General features: G+C 48.2%; 3 protein-coding genes across 19 annotated transcripts in view; 2 read left to right on the plus strand and 1 right to left on the minus strand.

The window, feature by feature from the left end:
• Positions 1 to 18,222, minus strand: part of LOC144115083 (uncharacterized) — a 263,914-nt gene that overhangs the window by 166,332 nt on the left and 79,360 nt on the right. The gene's annotated exons all lie outside the window — the stretch shown is intronic.
• LOC144115082 (solute carrier organic anion transporter family member 4A1-like) lies at positions 422 to 10,688 on the plus strand. Of its 2 annotated transcripts, none has more exons than XM_077649224.1 (5): positions 422 to 1,741; positions 3,570 to 3,672; positions 4,985 to 5,296; positions 6,090 to 6,179; positions 10,098 to 10,688. In XM_077649224.1, the coding sequence occupies exons 1-5, from the start codon at positions 1,379 to 1,381 to the stop codon at positions 10,427 to 10,429; spliced, it is 1,200 nt and encodes a 399-aa protein (XP_077505350.1). In that variant the 5' UTR covers positions 422 to 1,378; the 3' UTR covers positions 10,430 to 10,688. The 2 variants fall into 2 exon arrangements, with proteins under 2 accessions (XP_077505350.1, XP_077505348.1); XM_077649222.1 differs by having other exon boundaries at positions 779 to 1,741; positions 4,982 to 5,296.
• On the plus strand, positions 15,801 to 18,015 carry LOC144115086 (uncharacterized). The gene is made up of 2 exons (XM_077649239.1): positions 15,801 to 17,122; positions 17,425 to 18,015. Exons 1-2 carry the CDS (start codon positions 16,703 to 16,705, stop codon positions 17,872 to 17,874), a joined length of 870 nt encoding a protein of 289 aa, XP_077505365.1. The 5' UTR covers positions 15,801 to 16,702; the 3' UTR covers positions 17,875 to 18,015.

Consider the following 18,222-nt stretch of genomic DNA (forward strand, 5'->3'; position numbering starts at 1 on the left):
TGCGAGAATTTACGAGCAAAAAAATACCACCCCACGCGCATTTAAATAATGATACATGTAGCCTTGGAATATACCGACACCTAATTATTATCCAGGTCTCGGTAGACGAAAAGAAAGAACAAAGGAAGAAGAAATCCGAACGGCTAGCGCTGCACGCGTCAGTTCCAGGGACCGTTTCAGCCGCCATCGTCGCCCCTGGCCCTTTCTTCTCGCTGTCTCCCCGACGTGAATATTACTGGACGTTGCTTTCGGCGTGTCCACAGCGGCGTAGTTTCCCTATAGCACGAAGGCTTCACCTTCAGCCAGGTATTAAGAACTAAGCAAGCGTATTTCTCAGAAGCTTGCTCACAGGTGTTCATGTCTTGTAAGCCCACGTACGGGGGAAAAAGCAGTCTTTTCCGCGTCATCGGAGCAGCGGCGAGATCTCACGAAGTGCCCGCGCGCGCTGTGCAGTTTCACCGCAAAGGTGCACCACCCAGCCATGTTGTCCGGCGACAAACAGGGGTCCGCAGAGTTCTCAGTCTCGTCGTTCGGCATGTCGGTGCCGCAGCTGGTGCAGGGCTCGGACCTGAAGCGTGCCGAAGGGGCCTCTGGCTTCAAGGTCGACGAAGTGAACTGCGGCCTGCTGGGCGTCTACCCTTCGTTCCTGCAGAGCTACCGCACGCCTCGGTGCTACCTCTTTTTCCTGTGCATTCTGGGCATGACGCAGGGCTTCGCCGTCAACGGGCTCGTCTCCGTGGTGACGCCTACCATCGAGAAGCGCTTCCAGCTGCTCGGCATCGAAGTCGGGGCAAGCCCCCTTTCACTCACTCTTTAACTTTAGAACAGCTGCTTATTCGCACTTCATGTCAAAGTTACAAAATGGTTCTCTAAGTATACCAGTTTATCTAAAAAATGGTTTCGCCCGGTGCTATGTGAAAAGGACCTGCATGTTCTTTGCAACCACATTCATTATGGCCTATATTACAGGTTCTAAGCGCTCATGCTTTCCCTCCAAGACAAAATTAAATAGCTAACACCAAATTTTGTTGAGACACCCAAGAAAATGGCTTCCATAGCCAATGCGTTTTCCAGAAAAACTTGTTAAAGCCCATGATCTGGACGGCACCTCAATGTATGGCAAAAAAGCACTATCGTCAGCATTCAATGCGTTATCTCTTCTGCACCCTGCTCTGGAAGAACAGCCTGAATGTCTCAAACCTCATCGGCGGCTGCTTTCGAAACAGCCACACAAACAGCGTACACAAACGGAGAGTTTGTGTACGCACGAATTTCGAGTAAATTTCCTTCGTGTTAACCTGGGTAGAAGCCAGCAAGCAGCGCCGGTGCTGGACATATCCTAGCACGCAACCTATGCAGTTGATAAGCGATCGTAGCGATGTATACAGTTCATGCCAGGAGCCGGCCGTTTTGGCGTGTGCTCGCATCGTCTCGACCTGTGAAGGGAGCGGTGGTGGTGGACGGCGTGCAGGTGATCCAGAGCATGTTCAACGTGGCGTCGTGCATCATGGTGACGTCGGGGAGCTACCATGATGGCGTGGGCCACAGGCCGGTCATACCAGGCATTGGCACCCTCGTTACGCTTGTCGGCGCCATGATATTCGCTTCGCCCGACTTCATTGCGCCGCAGTACCTGGCGCTGGAGAACCGCACCGCCAACGTCTGCCCCGAACGCGGCCCCGGGAAGTGCTCCCTCTTCGGCAGGGCCACCAACGCCAACACCTTCAAATACTTCTTCATGGTAAGCGCTCCGCCAACCCGGGAGTGGAGTGCAGTGGCGTGCCATTCACTCACTGACACCGTTCGTAGTTTTCCTATATCTTCTGCGGTAACGTCTAGAAGCACTGCTGGGAGCTGATGACTGGTCATGAAGGCGGTGCACGTCTTTTAAGTATAAGCATGTTCTTGGGAGCGGTTGCGTGTTGATAATTAAGGCTTAATGTCTGGACGTTATGTCTTAAGGGGCTTTACAACGCCAGCGTGAAGATTGCGGCCGGTATGGTTATTCCAAATTTGATAAAACTTCGCGATACGCATTCGTCCGCTCTCTAAACGGCGGTTGAGGGTTTTTATCCTGCGTGCAGTGTTCTGCAGGTGGCATAATGCCTGCGCAGCCAGTTCTTGATGTGTCCGTGCCGTCCGCAGCGTTGAGTTCGACGGTGAAAATGAAGTCACCCATAGAAAAGTTTCTTCGAATATAATTTTGCATTGTCAAATTACCGCGATGAGTTACCACGGATGCACTGCTCACTTCTAGCAACACTGATATGCATTTTCCTTTCAAGTGCCTCCTTAAAAGTTCTCCTCAGTTTGAAGAGTTTTACTGCGGCTCTTCTCAATCCAGCCACGTGACGACAGCTGTGATGTTGTTGTTGCGTAAATGTCTTTAGTGTGTCGTCTTGCCAGTTCTTTCGCCGTTCCTCTATTACCTGCTACTTCGTTGATCTCTATCCCTGTTTGTCTTGTTTGTAGCGTTGACACATGTACGAGCTTTTGAAGTTGCTCGGAGTAGAGACCTGGTCTTGCCGAATGCATATAAGTCGCAGTTTTTCTCGCGACAATTCGCATGATCCGGCGGCAGGTGTTTTGTTATGCCTGAGCAGCTTCTAACTCGACAGCGAGGTTCCCTCGAAGCTCGTCGGTGGCAATTAGCACAAGACACGTTTGCTGCTCGCTTTAAGAAAAATGTTTGAACAAATTTTAAAAAGTTTACTAGTGCAATGAACAGTTCGTGGCGCGCACCGTGGTTGCCCAAACTCATCCTGTGTCTATCAGAGCTTGGTAAACCTTTGAGGGGTTGCAGCCGCGGTCTGCATGTTGAGTCGGTGTCATTTGGACTCAGCAAACTGCCGCGTTCATATTCTAATTAAGTGCTTTGAGCGCCGTTGGACGCACTGCGCCTGAGTTAGCGAAATACTCCATCTCCTTTTTAAAGTGAACACCAGGCATATGCTGGAGCAAAAATGCTTTTCACAATTTTGGATTATTGAGGGGAATTAATTAAAATACGCAGAATATCACCCTTTTAGGTCATTCCCAATTTTAAAAATGCTTGGCGGTTCAGGAACCCGACACCTCCTTTGGTTTCAATGCCAGCTAGATTATCCGCTTTCGCAAATCGGTGCCTTCGTGTCAGCTCTGCCCATAGAGGGACAGAGCGCCCGACCTAAAATGAGCGACATAAGGAAAACGGGCGGCAGAATTTTCGTTCCTTTTGCCCGCGAAACGGCGCATTATAGAGGAACATTCAGGTGCTTCCGATCAGTCGGCAGACATTCCAACAGCTCTCGGTGCGCTAAATTTCTTTCTGTATTGTATTCGCATGCAATCCCCTCCTGCTATAGCCCCTGAACGGGTACCCAGTATTTTCAAATAAATAAAATAAATTGTTACGCCGAAGAGTGAAGCACTCCGAAAAAATATCGACTATATGAGGGGTTCTCTGACTTGCGCTGGAATTCTCTGGCATGACGTAACACGGCACTCCCGATGTCATTACAATCTGGTTCCATCAAAACGCGGCCTACCACAGCCCCTGAAATCTTTGCGATTGTCTTGTTCTCACGCAGCTAAGCCATGCGATGCACGGTGTTGGCTCGTCGCCGTTCTTCACTGTGGGCGTGGCTTACCTGGACCAGAATGTGCCCACCGGCAGCGCATCCGTCTACATGGGTAACTACAAGCTCGCGTGGTCTTGTAGCGACTAACAGAAACGAAACGATACAAAAATAAATGAAATGAAAATAGGACTGTAAAAAGAACGTCTTGCTGGGCAAGTTGGTAACTATGCATCTTTGGCCACAGGCGCGAAATAGAGACACAGCCCAAGGCAGAAAGACGGGACGCAGCGCCACACGCAACTGATTTATTTGAAGGCAACACGGACAAATATATACCATCGTACACGCAAGAAATGCTATCATCTTCAAAGTTGATATGATAGCGAACGAGTGAAAAAATTGTTCTCTGCCTTATACAAAGATATGGACGTGTCGCTGATGAACATGCTTCCTTTCTTTGCAATAACAAATGCTTAGATTAATTCTCTGGCTTTTGTGTCTATGCTCTTTGATAGAATTCGCGCACCAGAAAAACATGGCTCACAAGATCGTGACGGGCAAGACCTTATTCGCCTCCATCGATATTCGATCCCGGCTGCGGCGGTCGACTTTCGATGGAGGCGAAATTCTAGAGGCCCGTGTAGTGTGCGATGTCAGTGCATGTTAAAGAACCCCAAGTGATCGAAATTTCCGGGGCCCTTCACTACGGCGTCTCTCATAGCCTGAGTCGCTCTGGGACGTTAAACCCCCATAAACCATAAACCATACTGTTGCTTGAGGCATTCCCGTAGACTGTCATCGCATGGTCGCTTGCTTGTCAAGCCTCAACCTGGTCTGTGGATCAAAAGAGAAGAATTTTCCTAGGTTGACGGCAGCAATTTAACCGCTCTCGAAACTCTGTCTCGCTCCATGGGTCTTTGAGTTTGATATTGACCAAATGCGTGTAGTGTTCGACAATTGACTAGAATTCAGGCACCGTACATTTATGAGCAGTACGTAGCGAAGCGACACTTTTTCCTGCTGTTTCTTTTACAAAAGACACGAGGAATTTCGCGCTCATGCTGCTCAAGCTATTGTCACGCCATACCGATAGCTTAACTCCTAGTAATCGAAACCTAAAAATTAAAAATTGTTTAGAAGTCGCACATATCTAGAAAATCATAGTGATGACACCTATGCAGGAAAGGAGGAATGACTGACGGGATAGTATCTCACAGTGCGCGCAGCATTCTTCTGGAAGCATAGCTCTTCACAAGGCGCTCCCTTGTTAGCTTAGTTCACCTCTTAACGGAGAGACATCACTCGATCTTTTAACGCTACCGCCAGCATCCTCACTCAGAGCCGCAGTGGTGAACTGCCGTTGGTAGAAATTAGGTGTAAGGTGAAGGCCCACGCGACGAGCGTTCGTGTTTCTCTCGCAGCAGCCAAGCTGAAGGCGGTAGAAGTGGCCCAGAAACAGAAGCAGAAGCAGCAGTGGAAGCAATCCCGGGGCACTCCCGATGCACAGGAACTGAAAGCTGCAGAGGCACCGGAAGCGGGGGACGATGCGAAGGAGCAGAAGGACGCACCGAGCCCACAGCAGGAGGCGCCGGAGCCAAAGGATGTGCACAGCCCGCAGACGAACGCGGGCTCCGGCCAAACTCCGGAGGTCGCAGAGCGAAGCTTCGTTAACCACGTCCGAAGACTAGTCTGCAATCCCACCTTCGTCTGCCTGACACTTGCGGCGGCTGCCGAAAGTGAGTCCACTTCACAGCAGTCACTCAGAAAAGTGTAATCGTCGATTGAGAAGCCTAAGTTCAAACAAGCTTGAGAATCCGTCCCCTGGTTTCAGGAAAGTCATCGGCAGTCATTTCTAATTCGCGGGCGCCCATAGTTCGTATAAGTAATGCATTAGTAGCTACTCGCTTGTACAAAAGAGATCTCATTATGTACAACTGACGATTTTGAGCCTCCGTGGTTCCCAAGTGAGCAGTTTGAACAGGAGCCGCCCATAAGATACCCACGACGGGTTCCCTGCGGCTGACCCCAGGATGTGTAGGTCTGTGTTCCTGAAGCCTTTGTCTTTGCACAAGTCCGCCACCTACTGTGGACTTGTGCAGGGATAAGTATTCTGCATTCTGAAAGAACTTAAAACAACAGCTGTTGTTAACGCTGGCCCACGGCCCATGGCGTGTTGTATATATTACTCCACTAGCCAGCCACAACAGTAAACGAAATCATCTTTTTCATGTTTGACTTTATTAAGCGAGCCATTTATCACAATTTTAGAGCTTATAAATTGTTTTTGCTGTGATTGGCTTCTTGTTTAGGTAACAAAAATTTTTAACAGTGGACAACTTTTTTGTCGCGGAGGAATTCTGTACGAGGCCCTGAATGTGGGCGGAGCTTCACTGCAGACTTAAGTTGTATCCGACTATAGTGCGCTTTACTCTACGGCGATACATTCTTTGACGCTGCAGAACTTTTTAAAACCTAAAAACTTGCGTCCCTTTTAGTTAAAAATCTGATTTCCTCACGTCTTCGTTTCAGCCATGCTGGCGTCAGGGCTGACTGGATTTGCGACGAAGATCTTCATCGCCATGTTCGGCATATCCTCTTCACAGGCCTCCGGCCTCTTAGGTACGTTTGCGGCGCATTGCTCAGAGACCTCTTCTGACGCCTAAAAGATGCTGATCTACAAGAATATGCGTACTCCTGATTTTGCCCATTTCACTCAGAGCGCTATCGTGTTGTAATGCGCTCTTTGACATAGTGGTCTCTCTTCAGGCAGGGGGGTTGGCGGCATTATCAGAGTGATAAATGTGTCCGCTTCATGTTAGATCTCCGGCACTCGTAGGGCTCACAATAATATTAATAATAATAATAATAATAATAATAATAATAATAATAATAATAATATTAATAATAATAATAATAATAATAATAATAATAATAATAATAATAATAATAATAATAATAATAATAATAATAATAATAATAATAATAATAATAATAATTGCCAAAGACTAACATAAAGCGGACAAAGCATGAATCAGAAGTAGATTTATTACTTTTTGTTCAGGCTAAACCTGGATTGCGCTATTTGGTGCTCTATCGGCGTCTTCGCCCAAACTCATTATTGTCAACATTCTGGATCCCCGCACGAAAGTGAATCACGGCACGACAGCCGAATATACCTATAAGTAGCACTATATCGGTTTGTGAGGCGCGAGGAAGGAATAGCTCGTTCTGTTTTTATGTCCAAAAAATTCAGGATGTTCGCCTCCTACAAGGGCAGGAAGTCAGCGCAAGTTGGTCACCGTAAATGCGGCTAAAGAGTGGTGGTGTCACCTACCGTCGCCTACCCCGGGGATGGCACGGTGACGAGCGGTGAGGTGTCGCCCTAATTTTTTTGCGAGCTACTGTTAGCAGTGACTTTTCTACAAATTTGTCAATTATGGGGCCCATGCAGAGCTTTTAAATTGGACTCGAATACTCATAAGGACCAAGTTTGGGGGGCGGTTGGGGGGGGGGGGTGCAATCATCACCCGTTCTCTCCGTTTCCTCAGGGCCCTGTGCAGTGCTCCTCGGCACGACATATACACAGGCAGACAGCTCATATATGTTAACCAGTTTTATTTGTCTCTAGTCGAGCAAATATGCTAATAAGAAAGACCCCATGGTTTTTAAGATAACAAAAGAAAGTAAGAACACGTAAACTCTTGCTAGACATGCATAATGTCCTTAGTCGAAGTGAGCCTACACGGGGAAGCACAAACATTGCCACAACAAGCTAGCAATTCAAGTAAAACTCATTGCAAACTCCTTGTAGCAACCACTGGGCAGTAATAAAATTTATACAAAAAGCTAAAACTAAAAAAAAATTAAACAGATTTTAACCTCTCCTTCTGTAAGAAACACTGCTGTTCTTCCGACTTTTAGGCAACTGTAGTTCAGTCAATTTCTCCAAAATCGTACGAAAGAAGTCTTGCCGCTCCCTGACCCCATCGCTCAATATTCGGGGAGTCACAGCCCCGCGGGTGCTCGAGGCACCCCCCCCCCCCCCCGGCCTGGTATTCCACGCCTCTGAATATGACTATCAAAATCATGTCAGGGTCATTTTAACTTTTCAATCGTTAGCAAAACCTAGTCGTAGAAAAAGAAATGAGTAAAAAATTGGAACGTTTCACGCAGGACTAGGAAGCATTATGTGTAAATAAACGACTTGGCGCTTTTATATACAGTCCATTGAAATGAATTTGTTTTATTTCTTTTACGAAAAATGCGAACATTCTACAGAAATAAGGGATTGTGAAATTTCTTATCAAATCTGATGTTCTCACAGTCACTACAAATATTTCTCTAAATTGCCTTGAAGGCAAAGAAGCCGTTAAAAATCCTTAGAGATCGGAAACTTAAGCCGTATAAGAAGAATTTCTATAGTTGAGAAAATTTGCTCTTCGATGTACATTAACCATCAATTGCAGGGTGAGGTTTTCCTAGTAAAAACAATCAAAATATTAAAAACAGTAAGCCACACTATACAATTCGATGGCACTTACTTCTGGAAGTTTAATTGGAACATTGTTTTTGTTTTAAGTGAGAAAAAAGTTGTGGAAGTTGGGTCCCTGCATTCAACTTAGGAGTTTCTGCGTCCAAGCGTCATTTGACCTGCGCTGCGCTGCGATATACGGCGCTAAAACTTATGGAGTTATAGCTACAGCTGTACAAAAATAGGCAGTGGCTTAGCTCTGGTTAAGCCTGAATATACAAGCGAAGAGCTTCAGTTATGCTTGCAATGGTTTGACGTCATGGTTATGCTTCGTAGCTTAGCTGGTATTGTATACATTGTTTATCTATTATAGGCCGAATGAGTCGCACTTCCACTTTCACTGAGTCGTTCCACGTGGTCGTTGTAACGGCGAGTCTCGGGATTTTCTACTTCTGACTCTCTTGTTTCCTCTTCCCCACTCGCTTAATTGGCTGCTGCTGGCTGAAGATGCGGCCAAGACACGCTTTTAGGCTTCTCTCCGACGTCGTTTAGCAAGGTGTATTTCCCGTTGTTCAGGCGTTTCGGCTGCACGTTTAGCTTTGGCTTCATCATTTTTTCGCTGTTGTGCAGCCAGCTCCCAAGCGAGTACTTCTGGAACGGACGAATTTAGTTTTTCAGCTTTTCTGCGTAGTCCAGCAGCAGCCGCACTCCCTTTCCATGTCGAGTGCGCACGCCTATTCTCTGGCAAGCGCATTATATAGCCTCCTTGCGCACGCACATGACGCACATGTGCTGTAGCGCGCGGCTGCACCGAAAGGTCAGGCGACAGAGTCGGCGGCGGCGTCGGCTGCGGCAGGGGCTAGGAGGGACCACCTGCGCGGTACGTGACGTCACTCGGTTTCGCGCATGCGCATAACTCACCAGTTCGGCTCACGCGAAGCTCGGCTCAGACTCGCGCAATGAAGCTTTTCGCTTCAAAAGACGCAGCCCTCACCTCCACTTGATCTACGCGACACAGACATATGATACGGGAAAAAAAATTACCTCTCGCTACTGGTCACGACAGCGAATAAACTAGCGTCACGTCTCAGTAGATGGGAGGAGCAAGAGCTACGTAAGGGTCATGGCTTGTGACATCGAGCATCAAGGCAGAGTTCGATAAACCTACTTGGGCACCGCCGCACTTACCAGCATTGGAGGCTATGTATAAGCATTGTGACCGCCGCCACACGAATGGAACGCATCGCGGCGCTGAAACCTCCATCCCGCGCATACCGATCGCGGCAGCGTGCTCTGTGGGGGCCCTAATTTCGAAACAGTCATGGAAGAAATCTACGGCGCGCCTTATTCGGTCTTCGTGGCCAATTAATCGAAAACTATCCGATAATTCGAAGGCATATTCAATTCGCTTACAATATTTGTTCGCCTGTAATGTATGATTTTCAGCGGGTAGGAGGATATTATATTCGCTATTCGAAAAATTCGGAATATTCAACAAATTTGCACCGAACGATAAAATGGTACTTGAAGCGCCCTCTTTAGGCACATTGGAAGAAGTACTGCGATTGTGAACGAAAAAACAGTGAATGTGGACCTCTTGTCGCGTAATGCGAGAGTATGTATATAATAAAGACTGCTATGAAAGCGACGTATTACAGTGTCAATCAAAAGAAACAAATAGTACCAAACGTGCACTGCCAGTCATGAAATTGGGACAAGCCGGAGCACGCAGCCCTCCAGACGAAGTCCGAGGGGGAACTATCTGATAACCGCTATGCCGTTAGGGAGTGATGCACTGGGGGCGTCCATAAAACCCAAAAGGAGTGCAGTCACTGGTCCTTTGGGGACTGTATCTGCTGCGTTTTTACGAGACATCAGCATCGTTCCCTCAGAGAAACTGATGTCGATGAGAGCGCAGCGATACTCCCCAAGAGACTAAATACATTTAGGTCTGTGTGGCTTAGAGTGTGTGGATGGGATGATGCAGCCAGAGCTCCTTCAGGGCACTACCGAATCGGTAATCGCTGCATTCTCGCCTGCGCATTTGGCGCCCCCACCCCATGCAGGCGCCGTGCCCAGCGCCTGCGGCGGCACTCTGCTGGGCGGCTATGTCACCACCAAGAAGCTGAACGTCAAGTCGCCGACCATCATGTGCTACTGCGTCATCCTCTCGTTCGTGCCCTGGTTCACGCTGTTCGTCTTCATGCACTCCTGCGACAACAACCAGAGCACGCTCGCCAACCGCACTAGCCCGCCGGGTGCGAGAGCATGGATATGCAGCTCAGCCTGTCCGGCTATGCATTTCTTGTGCTGGGCGTGGTGCGACATGCTGGTTATGCCAGTCAACACGTGGTTAGTTTTGCAGCTGTTGTTGTTTAGACAGCGTTACACAATATAATTCGCGCACCTTAGAATATATCGATATTGCGTTGAAGATAACTGCTTCGGGACGTACTGTGTAGGTCTCGATATTACATATTTTCCCTCGTATTTTCCTGCGTATATGTGCTATGGTAGGCAGTTAGGGGCTTAGACACGCCACATGTATCAAACTTGGGCACATGTTTGTTTGAAATGAACGCGGAAGCTTCTCACACAAACGCATGTTAGGACTAGCGTGACGAAGCGTAGAACGAAATGAAAATTTAAAAAATTCATAGGGGCACTCATTTACCTTATGTGTTGGCGGCGCAATAACATTATAAGCTGTTGACGCCTTTACATAGTGTTCTGTGTCATTCTTCCATGGTTGTGTTTGCGGAGACCTATAGGTGTCCGTGAACACGTCTGTACACACGCAACCACACATCTCTTCGTGTCATATATACTGCTGGTTAGATATTTCCCTGAAGGTGTCCAGAGTTGGCCATAAGGACGCAAAGCAGATACATCGAAACGTAAAGCTGTCGCTTCCAGTATGGTGACGTCACTTCAGATCCTGGGAATTATGACCGACGACATATTTTTCCCAGATTACGGTCCTAACGCATTGATAAAAATATAGGGGTTGAGTTCTTTTTCACTCGTTATGCCAGCTTAGAATCTTAAAGCCTTAAAAACGCAGCCATTACGTACCAATAATACTGGGGAGGGCAAATTACAATTCGTCCGAGTGCAAATGTTGCCACTTACCGTTCGGTTGAACATGAGAACAGGCGAACACGAAAAAGAGGGAGGGAGAGAACACGCTAACGCGACTACTAAAAACGGATCAACCATGACGATGATGTCAGGTGACCCGTAATGACTGCGTTAACGGAGCATCCAGAAATAGGCGAGAAGTTGCGGCTAGGTGCGCCTCAACTGGCCACATACCTGCCACTGCGCGCGCGTAGCAAGAATCCGGTAATCTGATATAAGTCCATGCTAGTACTTCTTCCCTGTGCTAAAAGTCGCTAATGGAAAATTTCTTGCCGTTTGCTCAATAGGCTAACGAGTAGATGGAGTTGGAATTTGCTTTTTTGCTTTAAGGGGAGCGCTTTTAAAGCGTTTTTCTCCGGGCCAAACCGTGTCTTCAATAAGCCCGAGCTGTGCGGTAACTGAAAACTTCCGTGCTCACCTGCTGTGGTCAAGAGTCACAAGGGGCAATAGATATTTTCAACCTAAGGCATCGCCTTCGCGTTCGCTTTGCTGCTTCGTGCTTCAGTAAAACTTCCCGATCAAGTACTTCATTACTATGCTTCAATGCTGCTTCCCAGAACATGCGAGCACATAGTAGTCTCGCGAGCACTATGGCGATGACCGCGTCAGAAAGGTCTGCATAGGCCGATGAGCTACCGGCCTTAAAAAAGTTTTATCTGAGCTCATGGAATCTTTGGGACCCTGCACTTAAATTCAGGCCAGAAGAGGTTAGTAACCCAAGATCGATATATCCCTGAAACGGTGTCGAATTGAACTTAACGAGGAGAGTCACTCACCGCGCGCACATGTACTGTACCTTTTCCGCGCCATCGGAGTGCGAGAACTGGCCCCTATGGCGCGGCTCGTGCACCTTTGCCGATCTGGAGAGTGGCAGCAATGCGCACTGCAACTGCACCAGCGTCATGTACGACCCAGTCTGCGGAAGTGACAACTTCGACTACTACTGCCCTGCATCGCAGGCTGTGCGGACGAGAAACGATGCGACAAGACCAAGGTGAGTCAATTCGAGTCGGAAAACTGTTTACTGATTGAAGGGGTGAGCTTTGCTGTAACAGCGGGTGGGCCCTCAGTTCAGGGCTCCGACGGCTTGTGCTGTACGAGTCGCCCGGTCGAACACATGCAGATGGTCCTCAATCGACTCGTCCTGCCACCACTGCCAGGCATAGACACAGTTACCGAGTCCTACCGAAGGTGCTATTCCAGGACAGGGATGTCGTTGTTGACTGTGAATACAGTGCTTTGGCGATCATTATTGTACAGTGGTGAGCAAAAGTGGCATACGCCATGCAGCCGCCAGAAGCTAACCATCAGACAAAACAATTATCGGAGCTAAAGATTTTTGATGCCGCTGGTTTGTAAGCACAGTCCAACATTAAAGAGCTGATTTCGTTTACTGTTGCAATTGGGGAGGGGAATAATACAGGACGCCGCGGACTATGGCACAGTGTTAGCAACAGCCGTTTTTTCTTTAGTTGTACCTTACTATATCATAGCCATATAACACCTGGAAACATGCAGTTCCTTTAAAATTTTCGTAAGTTCATAACGGCGGTCATCGCTGCTGTTCCCGCTTTACTCCAAACGGACATAACCTACCACATCACACTGTCTGGAAATGCTTTTTGTTCTTTTTTTCGTGAATAAAGTACAGCCACAACCCAGAAAAAGGACGTTCGTCCGTGCAACACCACGAACTCTAAAATTCGCTGCCATTCGTACTCTTCTTAGGCAACAACTTCGGCCCGCAAAGCTCGAATCTATATCTAGTCTAGTTTTTCGTTAGCTGACGTAATTTGCCAGCAGGTAAGAGCATAAACCGCGTTGGTCATGTGCCATGGTTTATTAACAAAAGCATGGCGTGCACCGAAATGAAATAACTGAACACGTATTACGAAGACACACAGTGGGAACGCGACAGCTGACTGTGACACAAAAATAGTCCAGGAAAAAATTTTCACGGACGCCGTGGCTAGCACATTTAGAACGAGTAAAGACTGTGCTGTAAACTGTTGAGCGTGATCAAGCATCCAAAGCCCGTAATATAACCGAACGCTGGTTTCTCAGTATACAATCATCACTTTTACAATAGCAACATCCGTGGCCACAAACACTACACGTGTGTCTTAACGGCGGCAGACTTCAGCAGAACGCACTTATTACTTTGGGCTGAAGACACAATCCACGTCTGACCCCATCGGCTGCAACGCTTCTGATGACGACGGTGAAGCCGAATTCAGGGGCTGGGTCGACATCCGCGGTTTACTCATGGGTGGGCCACATCGGTCGCCCTCATGCGGCCGAACCAGGTCCGAGTCTGCCGACTGAACAGGCTCACTGGACGACGGTGACTTCGGCGGTGAAGGCAAGCTGAGAACTTGAGGAAGCCTAGGCGGTGTGTGTAGTCTCGGCAGCTCATGTCGCACCCGTGGTTTGGACGACCTCCGCCGTGTGGACGACGTCATCGACCTGGACAAAGTCCGAAAGGGCTGCTCTTAGTAACCTTCTCTGGATCCACGGAGCTCCGCTTTCTTCTTCGATTCGGGGGATGGCGTCCGCTGCCATGGACTCGCCGCGCGTTCACTTTTTCCTTCTCGCAGCTGGTGACATGGTGCGCATCGAGTTTGCTCTAGGGCCGTTGAATAATCTCCTCTCTGTACCGTATCCCGCCGAGCGTATGCTGTCGAATCTCGCATGGAGATACCCATATATATATATATATATATATATATATATATATATATATATATATATATATATATATATATATATATATATATATATATATATATATATATATATATATATATATATATATATATATATATATATATATATCACATACAACGCACTGCAAGCTGTAATAATGAACTAATAATTAATGAATTTCCGCGGGATTATGCTACATGCTACACTTATGCTACATGCGGATATGAGAAGTGGCCTCGAAGCCATTGACACGCGCACACTTTTAACAAAAAAATGGATGGGACACTTAAACTCCGTAAAAAGCTGACGACACTATAGCGTAATAGGTTAATAAATCCCCATAGATGTGGAAATGGTCATCATCTGCTTTACACTCCCTGGGAGTAATCATACCACTCCTCGCGCAGGTGTGGAGCGGTTAAGCGATCACCACTGCCCTGCAGTGGCAGTTGCTGCCACCGCTGGGGGTTGTGCAACCCAGGCTGCTCTTCACGAGCCACCAATCATTAATTTAACTGCCACCTGGCACTGAGCTCAGTTTGCTCACAGTCCGGTGGGCAGGGTGTGCTGACGCCACAAGGTCACCTGGTTTCTTGTCCGAGGATGATTCGCTCAGAAGGCCTACGACGCCGGATTTTCTGCACAACGGCAGCATTAACGCTATCCCGTTAGAAGAAGCCATGTGCAGCTGGGATGAAGCCGGCGGAAATCGTCTCTCACTGCAGATCCAAGAATTTTCGAGAAAAATTACGTCTCCTGTGCACATTGAATTCACAGCTGCGTCCCTTTCTGCCGCATTCGTTTGTTTACAGTGCTTTCAGGAAATTTTGCAAATGATCTCCCAGAATGATTGCATTGGCCGCTACATCTTTGCTCTCGCAGGCCAGGACCGCAAAGCCCACATTTGGTATTAGCACGTGTGCAGCAATAAGCATGTGTGCACAGGCTTCTCACGATGCTTTCGGTCATGCAGCACGATGCCACAAACTCTTCAACGCTCGATGTTGGGCGAAACGGTGAACCGCTTTTCCTGCAGCTGTTGCCGGCCAGAGATCGCGTCCAGTGGTGCGACTGCGGCTTCATGTTACGCTGACTTGAAGTAACTAAAGAATGGGAACGCTGCAGCAGAGAATTTCATTTGGATAAGTTACAACTGCGGTCCTCAATGCGTCACTGATGATAGGCATTTGCCAAACAAACCACGGCAACAAACTCACAAAGAGCTCTCAGCGATGACATTTCGTTGCAACGGCAGTAAGAAAAATAGTGTGCGTTGTCTGCTTGAGGCTTAGCCCCTGACACCGCAGGAACTTCCTCAGGAGGCATTGCGCTAACCCACAACGGGCGAAATAGCGCCGACAGCTATTTCGCCAGATAGGGGCTGCCAAGATGAGCGTCCCCCGTCGAAGCGAGGCCGCTATTTGCCGTTGCCACTTCGCTGTGTCTTGCGTTCGCAGCGAATAAATGATGAACGAAGCAAATCTACTTGTCTCAAGTGAGAACGCGTTGTTTGGTTGCCATGGAGATCGACGTCGGAAAGTGCGGGATGTTCGAACAGGTTGGTAATAATCCTTGAAAAAAGTTCACTTTGAAACTATTGAATTGCACAGTTGCGCGAAAATTGTTGTTCGTTATTTGTTACTGTTTTTGTTGATGACGACGTAAATAAAAGCACAATAAATTTATATTTGCGACATTTACTACACTGCATTTTACTTTTCAACCGAAATGACGCTGGGAGCAGGTAACTACATTCAGAACCTTCTGGTCTCATATTCTAAATTTCTCGCGAGTACGCTCCACAAAGACGCCGCACCCAGAGCGAATAGGAGGCTTGAAAGTTTGCTGTCCGTATTCTAAATCCATCTAGTGTTTTATGAACGCATGCGGCTTCCGGCGGCTTTTAAAATACAACCCGCGAAATCGAAACCGAAACAAGAGGCGAGATAACGGTGTCTAAATAATTAATTTTAAGTACGCTAGAGCGGATCTGTCGCACACCTAAAATTTGATTCTTTAGGTCTCGTAGGCAGGAGAGAAGGATATTTTTTATAATATGATACGCATGGCAACATGATATTGCCAGCAACATCCGCGTGTAAGACTGCATGAATGGCTAATGAAAATTCGCACCGTCGTTGATGGGTCTGACGAGATGGAGGAGCAAGTAGATGGGGAATAGAAAGCGCCTGTACGGGAAGCAAAGTTCTATAAACATCACAGTCCAGCCAATACAAACGGCAGCGCCAATTGTTCCCGTAGCGGCCGGAGAAGAGCCAACGTCTTATTGTTGTCACGGCAACGGCATCCAGGTCATAAAACTCCTTCCTTGAGCAGGATACGAACCACTGCTTGCGATAACAAAGCAGCTTCATTTTCCAGTGCCTCGGACAATTCTGCCACCGCCACAGCCTGCGGCAGTCTCTATTTCTTGTCTGCTTCAGTCACCAGGTGCGCTGAAGTAGCTAAAAGCGAAACTAACTGAATTGTTCTACATTTTTTTGTGTTTTTAAACGACGGCCACGAAAATACCAATATCACCAAAAAGTAATTTCAAACAACGCATACAGAAAAATATAATGCTTGCATCAATCGTGTTCACACTTCATTCTGTTTCATGCATTTTGTGCCCTGCACGTATTCACGTATCCCCGCAACCTGCGGAGTGGCGCCACCACTGCTGCCAGCTGACGCAAATCTACCTTGGCTGACGTGGCAATTCATCTCGTACGCGGCCATTGCTTCGTTCCTCGAGAGTCAACTTCGCCAAACACGACGCTGGTTTGGTGCACGGTTTCGCGGACACTTCGTAAGCATTTAGGACATGTGCCTGCGCTTTCATCCTCTGCGAAGTCTTCGGTACGCCAAACCCATTCCCGTCCAGGCTTACGCTGTCGACACTGCCATGGTCTGCAGGGAATTCGCTCGTGCCCCGACTGGGTCCGGCACGAACGCTGCATTCACGCCGCTGAGCGACAGTTCTTCGGCAGACCTATCGTACCAGCGGGAGCAGAGGCTAGTAGCGGCGATCTCACCGCCGTTGCGCAAGCTTCTCATCCAGACAGCCCAGTACGCTAGCAAGTGTGCCCACGACTCCATCCTGAAGAATGCATTCGTCTTCTGCGACGGCGCACAGCAGCGGAGCACTACCAGGCACTGCGCTTCCGCAGCTGTTTCAGCAGGCTTCATCCACTACTCCGTGATGCTATCCGCGGTCGTCTTGGAGCCGCCGCACCATAAGACGGTAAAGCAGGCTGGCAAGGCACGCGGTTGACTATCACCCCGATCAATTACGAAGTATACGCCCTGCATATATGCCTATCGCGTTTTCCAGGAAGCCTAGTATACCTAGTATTCGTAATGCGTACGTGTTCTGTTCGTATGTGCTGTATTACTTGGGTTTTTGTCCAGGTTCTTGGGGGTTTCTACGTTTATGTTACATGTTTTATGCGTGTGTGTTTTATTTAGAAAAAAAAAAGTTCTGTTTGACGTCAAAGCTGTGTGTATGTGCGTTTTATTTTTCGACTTTGTTTTTTTTTTTTCAAGGGAAGCTCCCGCGCTTCTTGCTTCTCGAAGTCTGCGGCGCTCCGTGCAAGCCAAGCCGCCCGTCCAGGCGTACGCTGTCAAGGCTCCCATGGCCAACAGGAACGCCATGGCTCGTGCCCAGGCTGGGTCCATCACGACCGTCGCATTGACGCCGCCCAGCGACAGCGCCTCACCAGACTCTTCCTGCCAGCTGGCACAGGTGCTGTAGCCGTGATCCCACTTCCCACGTGCCAGCTGGCCATCCAGACAGCCGAGTGCGCTGGCAAGTGTGCCCACGACTCCATCCCGAAGACTGCTGCGCTCCTCTGCGACGGCACAACGGTAGAACACCACCAGGCACTGCCAGAACGGTTCTGGGCAAGCAGCTGCTCGCACCGTTATGACCGACAGTCGCGTGGTGTTCTCCGTTGTTGCCTTGAGCCTGGCCGCCGTGCAACCGCTGTTCCATGACCCAGTCTAGGCGGCTGGGCATAGTGTCCGAAGGCGGTGGCGCAAGATCGCGGCCTGCAACGTTTCTGGCGTCGCCCATCTCGGTGATCATGGAGGCTGCTCGACACTCGGGCATCAAGGACGTCGAGCACGATAGGCGCGCAGGAAACGAACATTTTGCGATTTAATACCGACGATGTGTGTGGACTGTCAGTGCCACACTTGTCGTGCGAAAAACATTGGCACGGCTTAAAACTTTCGTTGCTTAATTTTGATTGCACTGTATGACGTGTATTGTTTTGCCTTTTTTTTACTGTTGTTGTTCGGTGATTCGCATAATTATGTTAATGTTTGTAGCTATATATTTTC

This window comes from Amblyomma americanum, chromosome 1 (assembly GCF_052857255.1).
Source record: "Amblyomma americanum isolate KBUSLIRL-KWMA chromosome 1, ASM5285725v1, whole genome shotgun sequence".
Classification (NCBI taxonomy): domain Eukaryota; kingdom Metazoa; phylum Arthropoda; class Arachnida; order Ixodida; family Ixodidae; genus Amblyomma; species Amblyomma americanum.